This window comes from Tupaia chinensis, unplaced genomic scaffold, assembly GCF_000334495.1.
Source record: "Tupaia chinensis unplaced genomic scaffold, TupChi_1.0 Scaffold000263_1, whole genome shotgun sequence".
Classification (NCBI taxonomy): Eukaryota; Metazoa; Chordata; class Mammalia; order Scandentia; family Tupaiidae; genus Tupaia; species Tupaia belangeri.
In genome coordinates this window covers 526,122-538,127 of record NW_006159743.1, presented here as the reverse complement: position 1 = coordinate 538,127, position 12,006 = coordinate 526,122, and the positions used below count along the sequence as shown (strand labels likewise).

The 12,006-nt window shown below is 38.0% G+C and overlaps 1 protein-coding gene across 1 annotated transcript in view; it reads right to left on the bottom strand.

Annotated features, from left to right (window-relative positions):
* ZNHIT6 (zinc finger HIT-type containing 6) overlaps nucleotides 1–12,006 on the bottom strand; it is a 61,525-nt gene that overhangs the window by 43,420 nt on the left and 6,099 nt on the right. The window contains exon 5 of the mRNA XM_006149438.3: nucleotides 7,346–7,449. Within this exon, the coding sequence (XP_006149500.1) occupies nucleotides 7,346–7,449 (104 nt within the window). The remainder of the gene's footprint in view (nucleotides 1–7,345; nucleotides 7,450–12,006) is intronic.

Here is a 12,006-nt window from a genome sequence, read left to right as displayed (position 1 = left end):
AGCAGGAACAGTGGACAGCAGTATCAGGCTTCCAAGAACAATAGATATAAGAATTATTTATATAGATAATAAATGTCTTAAATTACTGAAGGAAAAAAGCAGCTTTAAAACATAAGAAAGGAGGGACCAGCAATTAGCGTAAAGGGTATGTCATTGGACTCCCATGTAGTCGACTACAATTTGAGTCCTGGACCCGGTGGCTTAAAACTCATGCTGGGCATGTGTGCATGCCCAAGATCCCAAGAGCGGAATGGAGGAGAAGGGACTGCGGCGTGGCCATCCCCCCTAGGGGGTGATGTCTCACTTTCTGTCTCTCTGTCTCTCTCTGTCTGGCAAGCACACACACCCTATAGCAAAAACCTCCCCCCAGAAAAAAACATAAGAAAGGAAAACAATTCTAACAGACTCCAAAAATGTAAGAAATCAGATTTCTAAAAATGAAAAACATAAACTAAATATTAAGCAAAAAAAAAAATCAATGCATAGTCTTTAGACCAGATTAATAACATAGCAGAGGAATATGACTAATACAATACAACCAAGTAAGTTATAAGAATGTAGCCAAAACAGACAAATAAATAAAAGATTAAGATAATTAGAATTTTCCGTAATTGGCATATTGAGAAAGCATAAGAAATCTTAAGGAAAACAAATATAAAGAAATCAGACCAAGGCACATATCATAATGAAACCACAAAACTCCAAAGACAAAAATGAAGATCTTTAGAACACTGGGAACCGACCCATAGCACAGCAGTTAAGGGAGCTGAATCCCAAATAGCCAACCATAGTTTGAAACCCAGACCTGGCGACATGAAAAAAACACCAGGTATGTGTGTGTACTTGCCCACAATCCCAACAGGATAGAGAAATGGTGGAGAAGGGATTGTGGTGTGACATCTCACTTGGGAGTTCTTTTCCCAAAACCCCAGTGTCTCCCTGGTGGGCACACTTATCTCTAGCAATTACAAAAATATTTTAAAAGCAATTGGAGAAAGACTACCTATAAAACAAGGGTTTCCTCAATAGTAGCAAAATAAGCAAGATGGCAATGGAATAAATAAATGAACTAAGCACTAAAAAAAAAAAAAAAAAGAAAGAAAAAAAAAAAGCTAACTATGCAGCCAAACTATTCACTCAAAAGTAAGACAGAGGGCCATCAAGTGGTATAAAGATTAGGGCACTGGAGCCCACATGGCTGACTGAGTGGTTCAAGTCTGGACTGGTAGGTTGAAAATTACACCAGGTATGCATGGGTACATGCCCAAAAAACAAGAGACTGGAGGAGACAGGATTGCGGTGTGGCCAACCCCACTGGGGAGTGATTTCTCTCTCTTGTTGAGCACACATGCTCTGTCACCAAAAAACAAACAAACAAAAAAAACAAACAAAAAAACCCACTAAAGAATAAGAGAAAGGTGTATGATTTCATATATGTGAAATTTAAAACAAAACACATCTGCAGGGGAAAAAATCAGAACATGTTGTCTCTGAGGAAAAGGCTGAGTAATAAAAATTTTCCCCTGGTGATGATAATGTTCTATACCTTCATAAGGATTGGCTTATAGGAGTGTACTTATTTGTCAAAACTCAGCAAATACATATTCAATATTTGTGCATTTTACTGCATATAAATTTTATTAAAAAAATACAAACAACTATCCTTTTTATATTGCCAGAGTATGCACATGTCCCCCAGACCGAGGAGAGAAAGAGAGAGAGAGAGAGAGAGAGAAAGAGAGAACCTCACAGTAGGATATGGTCACACCACAATCCTCCTTCCTCCATTTCCCTCCCTTGTCAGGATTTTGGGAATGCACTCAGTGCAGTGATTAAGAACTATGCATTGGGAGCCTAGTCCCATCTGGCTGACTGCAGGTCAAATCCTAGTGGGTCGACATATTTTTCTGTGCAAAACTGTGTCATGACTTTCCCAATGACTTAATCGCTCTAGAGGCTTATAAAACACATGTGTGGCTGTCTGTAAACAAGTGTGCAAAATTCTGATGATAAGAAAAAATAGAGGAAAGGGAATGAATGCAGTGAAACCATGCCCTACTGGGTTCTTTCTCCCTGATGAGCACACATGCCCTCTGGCAATAAAATAAAGTAAGTTTCATATCTTTTACACAATTGTTTAAACACCAACAATTTTTCCCAATGAATATATGGATACAATTCCATGACAATATATATATTTTTTTTTTTGGAGAGGTTTTTGTTATAGGGCGTGTGCGCTCGCCCGAAAGACAGAGACAGAAAGCGAGAAATCACCCCCCGGGGGGATGGTCACGCCACAATCCCTTCTCCATTCTCCCAGGATCTTGGGCACACACTCACACGTGCCCAGCTTGAGTTAAAGCCACTGGGTCCGGGACTTGAACCACGGTCGACTACATGGGAGTACAGCGACATAGCCATTACACTAACTGCTGGTCCCTCATGACAATATTTTTGCATCAAATTCCCTTTTTGTTTAATAGCAGCATGAAATTAGACTGTATGCAGGCATTATTACTTTTTAACTCAGTCCATAGTGAAGTACACTTTTGGTGGCTAGTGTTTACAATATTAAAGCAATGCAGCAACAGACATCTGTGTTTATAATTCTCAAAAACAGTACAAGAAAAATGTCCTGATTAACCCATAACTTCATTATGTGTTATTAATTCATGCTTATCACTCATGTATTCTGTATGTATGTATATCTATGACTACCAATTCATATCCTTTATTCCTTTTACTAATTAGTTCCTTGTCTTTTTTTTTTTTTAATCATGTATAAGCATTCTTTGTCATACATGTTAAAGGCTTTTTTGGTCCAGTTTAACTTTTGACTTTGCTATGGTCTTTTCTTGCCATATAAATTCTAAAAATTATATGTAAATTTAACTTTTTTCCTTACGGCTTCTGGATGAAATGTTTCTGCTCTTTGAAATTATAAAACATTTAATTTTTTTGAAGTTTAATATTTTTATGTACATGTAAGTTACCTTAAAGATCTAGTTATTTCCTCTATATGACAAGCTGTCTCAATCCCATTTATTGAATAAGTAATTATTTGTATTAATTGGAAATGCTAACTTGATTATATATTAGAGAACCAAATATACTGTGTTTAGTTTCTGTAATCTACTAATTGTAGGGTCTGGCAACATAGCAGTAATGCAACACTGTGTAATGCTGGACCCATGGGGGAAGGTCCCGAGTGCATGGTTAGAGGACTCCCTGTGCACACACAGTGTCTCCCTACCGATGCTATGTGTGTGTATGTGCGTGTGACACTGTCCCTGGCTGGCCAAGGCTAGGGGGAGATCCTAGCATGAGGACCTTGTCTGTCTTTCTCTTGCTTCCTTTCTTTCTCATGAAAGAAATATTTTTAAAAAACTAAAGTAAAATAGGATAACTGTAGATTTCTATGCCAACACTAAAAAATTATACCACAATTTCACATAAGCTAAGACTCCCTTGTAGGATTACCTTACAGAGCATTTCATTTTACCACTGAACTAACATCTGGCCCTTACAATTATTTATCCATTATGTGGACATCTAAAGGTTTCTATGCAGAAATAGTATTGTCCAGTTATGCAATGTTGTCCCAGACCAATTAAGAGTGAATACAAGGACCAGCAGTTAGCGTAATGGCTATGTCGCTGGACTCCTACGTAGTCGACCACAGTTCACATCCCAGACCCGGTGGCTTAAAACTCACGCCGGGTGTGTGTGCGTGCGTGCCCAAGATCCCAAGGGGAGAATGGAGGCGAAGGGATTGCGGCGTGCCCCACCCCCCCAACCCCTCGCGGGGGTGATTTTTCACTTTCTGTCTCTGTCTGTCTGGCAAGTGCACGCGCCCTATAGTAAAAATCTCTTAAAAAAAAAAAAAAAAAAAAGGAAAAAAAAAGTTTAAACGCCTGTACTCTCTAATCTGGCCATTTCACTTTCTAGGAATTGATTCTACAGGTAAAAGTCACATACACATATAAAATAATTTGTTCAAAGATGCTATACTACTATTTATGACAATTAAAAGTTAGAAGTAACGGGACCAACAGTTAGTGTAATGGCTATGTCGCTGGACTCCTACGTAGTCAACTGCGGTTCAAATCCTGGGCCCGGTGGCTTAAACTCACACCGGGCGCGTGTGCGTGCGTGCCCAAAATCCTGAGAGGAGAGTGGAGGAGAGAGGGATTGTGGCATGGCCATCCCCCCTGGGGGGTGGTTTCTCGCTTTCTGTCTCTGTCTCTCTGTCTGGTGAGCGCACACGCCCTATAGCAAAAAACCTCTCCAAAAAAAAAAAAAGTTAGAAGTATCCTAAATGTTCAATAGTATAAGAATAAATTATGGGGACCAGCAGTTAGTGTAATGGCTATGTTGCTGGACTCCCATGTAGTTGACCGTGGTTCGAGTCCCGGACCCGGTGGCTTAAAATTCACGCCAGGTGTGTGTGCATGCGTGCCCAAAATCCCAAGAGGAGAAAGGAGAAGGGACTGTGGCATGGCCATCCCCCTGGGGGGTGATTTCTCACTTTCTGTCTCTGTCTGTCTGGTGAGAGCACGCGCCCTATAGCAAAAACCTCTAAAAAAAAAAAAAAAGAAAGAATAAATTATGATATATACTACTTAAAAATGATGAGACAGAGGATTAACAGTTGTTGTGATGCTGGATCCATAATGAAAATCTAGATTTGATTCTTGGGTTGATGTGTACATACTGGGCATATATTTGCATGTCCACACCTTGGCAGGCTGGGAAGGCTAGGGAAAGGATTGTGGCGTCTGACCTTGTTGAGAGTGCTTGTCTTTCTCTCTTTCTCTTTCTCTCTCTCTCTCTCTCCCTCCTTCTCTCTGTCTTATGAAAATAATAACTTTTAAAAGAAAATGAGGTGGGCCCGTGTCATGACTGGTTAAGGGAGCTAGATTCCACAAGACTGATTACACAGTTTGAATCCCAACTCCGGCAGCTTAAAAAATTAACAGACTATATAATTTGTTACTAAACTAAAAAAATATAGAGTATAACATTCTTGAAAAAGACTTGTCACTTGCACTTATGCATTGATATACATGTAAATGTTATACTTGAGGTTATATGCTTTTTAGTAATGAGAACTAATCTCTGATGACAATCATCCTGCATGTTTTCCCTCACCAAAGGGGAACACATTTTAAATTTGAGAAAGCACAAACTAGTTACCCTAAATTGCAAACATATTACACTAATTTCTAAATATGTCAGTTTCAAAGTACACAAAGAAATCATCTCATAATTGACAAATGAAAGGCATTACTTTACTTCTGAAAATCAATCAAGAGGGAAAACTGCTTTTATAAATATTTATGTCTTGAAAGATACAAAATAAATGGATAACATCATCTTTTAATTACATGTATTTTGAAAAGGTCAGAATTTTATTAGAATGATATTCTGAAGGCTCTTTTTTGTTCTTTTTTTTTTTTTTGTAGGATTTTTTGTCACAGGGCTCTTGCACTCGCCAGAAAGAGACAGAGATAGACACGGAGAGGGATAGTGAGAAATCATTCCCCAGAGGGATGGCCATACCACAATCCCTTCTCCAGTCTCCTCTCAGGATTTTGGGCATGCACACACATGTCTGGTGTGATTTTTCAAGCCACCGGACTAGGACTTAAACCCTCAAACTGTGGTCAGCCATGCAGGAATCTAGTGCCTTAATCACCATACCACCCAGTGGCCCTGGCTTTGTCTTTTAAATTTATGGCACAGTAAAAATGAAAGAGAACCTTAATTAGCCCAATCCCCACATTATACAAATGAGACTGAGAAAAAGAAAGTGATTTGTTCAAGGTACCATACTTACTAAGAGGTTGAAGATGGAAGGAACTTCCTTAGGATTTTAATAAATTGCAAACATATTACACTAATTTCTAAATATGTCAGTTTCAAAGTACACAAAGAAATCATCTCATAATTGACAAATGAAAGGCATTACTTTACTTCTGAAAATCAATCAAGAGGGAAAACTGCTTTTATAAATATTTATGTCTTGAAAGATACAAAATAAATGGATAACATCATCTTTTAATTACATGTATTTTGAAAAGGTCAGAATTTTATTAGAATGATATTCTGAAGGCTCTTTTTTGTTCTTTTTTTTTTTTTTGTAGGATTTTTTGTCACAGGGCTCTTGCACTCGCCAGAAAGAGACAGAGATAGACACGGAGAGGGATAGTGAGAAATCATTCCCCAGAGGGATGGCCATACCACAATCCCTTCTCCAGTCTCCTCTCAGGATTTTGGGCATGCACACACATGTCTGGTGTGATTTTTCAAGCCACCGGACTAGGACTTAAACCCTCAAACTGTGGTCAGCCATGCAGGAATCTAGTGCCTTAATCACCATACCACCCAGTGGCCCTGGCTTTGTCTTTTAAATTTATGGCACAGTAAAAATGAAAGAGAACCTTAATTAGCCCAATCCCCACATTATACAAATGAGACTGAGAAAAAGAAAGTGATTTGTTCAAGGTACCATACTTACTAAGAGGTTGAAGATGGAAGGAACTTCCTTAGGATTTTAACTCTAAATCTAGAATCTTGGCTTCTCAAATTTATTATCCAATAATATTGTTAACTATTCATGGTACTTTGGTATCCTGTTCTCCTATGTATTCTTGGGGCTTTTTCAATCCAACACTTTCGAAAGAGAGCAGCAGATTCATCTGTCCTATTATCTGCACTCAGATTCACTACTAGAATAAATGTTTTCAAAGTCCCCCTTTTTCCCCATTGCCAATTTTGACAGGAATCCTAATGTAGAAAGGGTTATAAAGTCTAAGTATTCTGATTAAAACAGTATCAGGGGTCTTGCTTCCACTCACCACTTTGTCGCATAAGCCCCTGAAATACTTTTATGGTATCCTGGGTCTCAGAAAAATAATTATTTCTAATGTATGAAAGTATTCTAAGACACTACTACTCAAAGTATGCTTCTCAAACAATCAGCTCCACCATGGAGCTTGTTAGAAATACACAATATTCAAATTCCAACCTAGGCTTACTGAAACTAAATCATAACAAGCATTATTTAGCAAGATGCCCAGGTGATTTTATAACTTTTGAGAAGTTTCTCAAATGATAACAAGAAAACATACACATACCACCTCCCATACACAGCAAGACCAAATTTTTATTAGAGTCACATGATACATAATTATCAAAATTATTTTATTATTTTGTCATGAATCAATGACAATTTATTTATGGATCACTTTGGGTAGCAATGCTGTACAGCTAACAAAACTTTAAAACATGCTTCTAATCAAATCAGTGTACCTAACATAATAAAAAGATGTTAGAAACTTACTTCTTATCAAAAAATGTTGAATTCTCTTTCCTCTTGGTGAATCCATTCGGCAGAAGTTTTAAGTTAATACCTTGCCTTCGGGCACGGTTTTTCATAAAGTACATCTAACAACCAAAAACAAACAAATTAAAGTGCCTTGAGTTTCAGAAGTGAATGTGAAAAAAAAGTGAACAAAACTATGTTTAAGAATATAACAGTTAACGGGAAGGCACTGGATCTGGTGATTAAAGTAGGAAGATCCTGTATGGCCAACTGCGTGCTTTGAATCCCAGACCCAGTGACTTAAAAAATACACAAGGTGGGACTAGCAGTTGGCGTAATGACTATGTCACTGGACTCCCATGTAGTTGACCATGGTTCGAGTCCTGAACTCAGTGGCTGGCTTAAACTCACGCTAGGCATGTGTATGTGCATGCCTAAGATCCTGAGGAGAATGGAGAAGGGATTGCATGGCCATACCCCCTGAGGGGGGTGATTTCTCACTATCTCTCTCTGTCTTTCTGGCGAGTGTAAGTACGCTATAGCAAAAACTTTTAAAAATATTTTTTAAAAAATAGACAAGGTGCATGTGTGCCTAAAATCCTAAAAGGAGGAATAAATAGAAGAGAGGGAATTGTGACATGACCATGCCCCCTGGAGTGCTTTCTCCTTCATTCTCTCTTTTGTAAGTGCACTCACTCCTGGCAAATTAAAAATAAAATGTAATACAGTAGTTTAGACTTACTGAGTATACACAATTAACCAGGTGAGTGCCAAGAAATCAGAGGCCATTCAATCAGTATCTGCACTTCTCTTTATTCCCAATGAGGGATACCCTGAAATCCTTAAGTAAGAATAGAAAGTGACTCTTGATATTTAACACCACCACCTTCCTGCACTCACTAGAAGTAATGTTTGACCTTTCAATTGATGGCCTAATCACTACCAGATCCAGAAAACTGTCCAGATAATGTCTGCACAGAGTATATTGCCCTTCTAGGTAACACACATTTAAACCTGGGAGCTGTCTCTGTGGGTACCAGAGCCTACTTATATAATGTCACTGGGTTAAATCCAATAGGGTTTCTTGCCTTCAGGCATGGTTGGTTATATACCCTTAAAGCAAGCAACACAGGCACCAAGACTATGTAAGTTTCCATTGGACCATGTTTAGACACTATGCAGACTTATGGGCAAAGAGTTAAACTGATGTGGCTCTTCTTTTTGATTCTATGAAGAATTGTTAAGAACTTGTTAATTCTGCCTCTTAACTGGTTCACATCTAGCTATCTGACCTGCTTATTTGTGCTTCCAAATATCTTTCACAGAGAGTTCTCAGAATACGTTCCTTAATCAGAGGTCAAAATGGTCAATAACCAAAATTAGTACCTATCTTGAAACAGATGAGGATAAATTTATTTCAACTGAATAAAGGTTCCAGAGGGGTTCCTGGATGCTCACTCTTGGTGGCAGTGGGATGTCAGTTTCATGGAATTAAGAAATTAGGGAAAATTTTGGATTTTGTATCTAACTGTACCCCTAAGGGATTTAGGTAAGCAGAGGCACCACACTCCAAATATTAGATGGAAGCGTACATGTCCAACAAAAACAATTATTGAAACATAATGCTGCTATTTATCTTTTTTGCTCAAGTTAGGGAATTAAGCATGATTAAGGTGATTAAGAAAACTGAATGGTACACTTACCTCACCTCTGATTTTTGTTTGTTTGTTTGTTTTTGCCATAGGGTGCCTGTTTGTGCTCACTGAAGAAAGACAGAGAGATTCAGAGAGGGAAAGTGGAAAATTACCTCCAAGGGATGATGGCAACACAACAGTCCCTTCTCCTCCATTCTCCTTTTGGGATTTTGGGCATGCACATGCACATGCCCAGTGTGATTTTCAAGCTGCTGGGTTTAAGACTTCAACTGTGGTTGGCCATGTGGGAATTCAGCACCATAACCATGCCATCTGCTGGCCCCTCCCCTGATTTTAATATTATACAGAGCACAATTAAATAGGTAGCTGATACTGCTGTCATTCTAAGCATGGGTACCAAACATACTAAGGATAATGATGACAAGCTTGGCTATTCAAAGATTTCCTAAACTTTGCATTTCTGTTAGTGGGTCTCCAAATCACTATGCCTTATGTCACCAAATTAATCATAAAATTAAATCATGATATCAGGTCACTCTGCAGATACCATGGTCCTTAATCACAATTATATACACTCCAAGCAAGGACTAAGAGCAATGGAACTCAGACCTGGTGACCTTATTCTTACCTTAACTTTGGATTGCTTGATTTTGACTGATTTGGTTCATGTAGACTCGCTGAAAAATGTGTTTCAGTTTCTTGTTGCTATGTACTGAGGTTTTAACTACTTGTACACACTCACCCTTTGTATATAAAGTGATCTTATAATTGGAATAACAGCAAAAATAAAAATAAAAAAGATTTACTGAGTACTTAACATTTTGCTAATAGCTCTAAATAGTAATCTAATTTAATCTTCACAGTGATGTTGAGATAGGTATTACTATCACTCCCATTTTAGTAATAAGAACTACTTAGATTCCAGTATCTTATAGCTTTCTCTGAAGAGCAAGCCTGTTTTCAAACCCAGGTTTATCTAATTCCAGAGACTATGCATGTAACCACATGTTTCATAATCCAAAAGAATAATTTCATGGTGATTGAAACAACAAGTGGCGGGGTCGGCAGGTCGTGTGATGGTTAAGGGTGCTGGACACCCCCATGGTCAATCGCAGTTCAAGTCCTGGACCTGGTGGCTTGCTTTCTCATTTTCCCTCTCAGTTTTTCTCTCTCACTCTCGCTCTCTCTCACTCTGTCCCTCTCTGGTCAAATTAAAATAAATAAATAAATAAATAAATGTTAAATAAAATAATTCTTAAAAAAAAAAGTATAATTTGGTAATCACAGGAGCTACCTATACAATTCTTCCTTTCTTACTTTAGAGAGATTTTTGCTATATGGTGCATGTGCTTGCCAGAGAGACAGAGAAAGAAAGGGAGAAATCACCTCCTAGGGGATGGAGATGCCACAATTCCTCTTGGGATTTTGAGCATGCATGCACACATGGCTGGCATGAGTTTTAAGCTATTGGGTCCAGGACTTGAACTGTGGTTGACTACCTGGGAATCCAGTGATGTCACCACTACACCATCTGCTGGTCCTGAATTTTTTTTTTTTTTTTTAACTAATGCCTTTATACCATATGTTAGCTGTCTGTATTCCTGAGTTAGTTTCCTCAAGGGAGGAAACATGATACTGCCATGCACAAAGTGACCTCAAAGTAGCCACTACTGTGGGCAGCTGAAAATATTCTGGTTCTGACATATGCTATTCCATTAACAATCTGGGTTGAATGAGCTGAACTAGCCAACTCCAGAGAGTTGTGAGGAAAGTAATAACATCAGGTTTCTATAAAGTCAAGGAAAAAGAAACATCACTCAAACGGCAAAGTATAAATTTTTTTGTTTTGTTTTGTTTAAATGAATGGGGATCTAGAACAGTAAAACAAAGTTATAGTAATACAGTCAAGTTATAAGCCAAGGGAAAGGAAGGATCAGAGATCACTGGTAAGTAAGAAAATGTTTTAAGAAATTACATGTAATTTTACAACATAAGGTAATTTGGTTTTGGTATTAGCAGTTATTATTTTCACCTACCAGAGGATACACGCACTCTGCATAGACAGAAGGAGAGAGAGAAACAACTACCGAATGGGGTGTGGTCATGACACAATCCCTTCTCCATTCTCTATCCTGTCGGGATTTTGGGCACATACACATGTGTACCTGATATGTTTTTCAAGCTGCCAAAGCTGGGATTCAAATCACAGTGGTCCTGTGGGATCCAGTTACCTTAACTACTGTATCCCGAGCACGTTTAATAAGGGATAACCAATCTATACTATAAAGTTTCAGGAAATAATTACAGTGCAATGCCACATAACACAGTGATTAAGTGCTGTGTATAGAAAAGTAGATTCCACACAGCTAACCACAACTCGAATTCCATTCCTGGCAGCTAAGCATGCGTGTATACATGCCCAAAACCCTGACAGAATGCAGAAATAGGGAAAAAAGTATTGTTTAAGTGTCCATGTCTCTCTTTCTGCCAGGCACACAGGCTCCTGGCAATTAAAAAACAAAAAAAATCCATCTTGTATATCTGACTATAAAGAAATCTTGAAAATTAATTACTTGTTATATATTAACATATAAAAAAACTATGGGAGAATACCTTAATAACTTAAAAGTAGGAAAGAATTTCCTTGTAAACACATGAAACTACTAACAATAAAGGTAACAAATGATAAATCTGTTACACTAAAATTAAGAACATCTGTTCACCAAAAGAGACTATAGAGTGAATAGACAAGTCACAGCATTTATAACGCACAACCAACCATTGACTAGCATCCAAGAAATAACCAGGAATTCTTACAAACCAATCAAATTAAGAAAGTTGACTAATGAGAAGAATAAAAGACTTGAACAGGCACTCCACAAAAGAGAATAACCAAATGACCAATAAAATACTTGAAAGTTGTTCGATTTCATCTGGCATGAGATAATCAAAAATTTAAGACCACAATAAAATTACAGTCAATGAGAATGACAATTTTAAGTCTGATCAAATCAAGTATTGGAA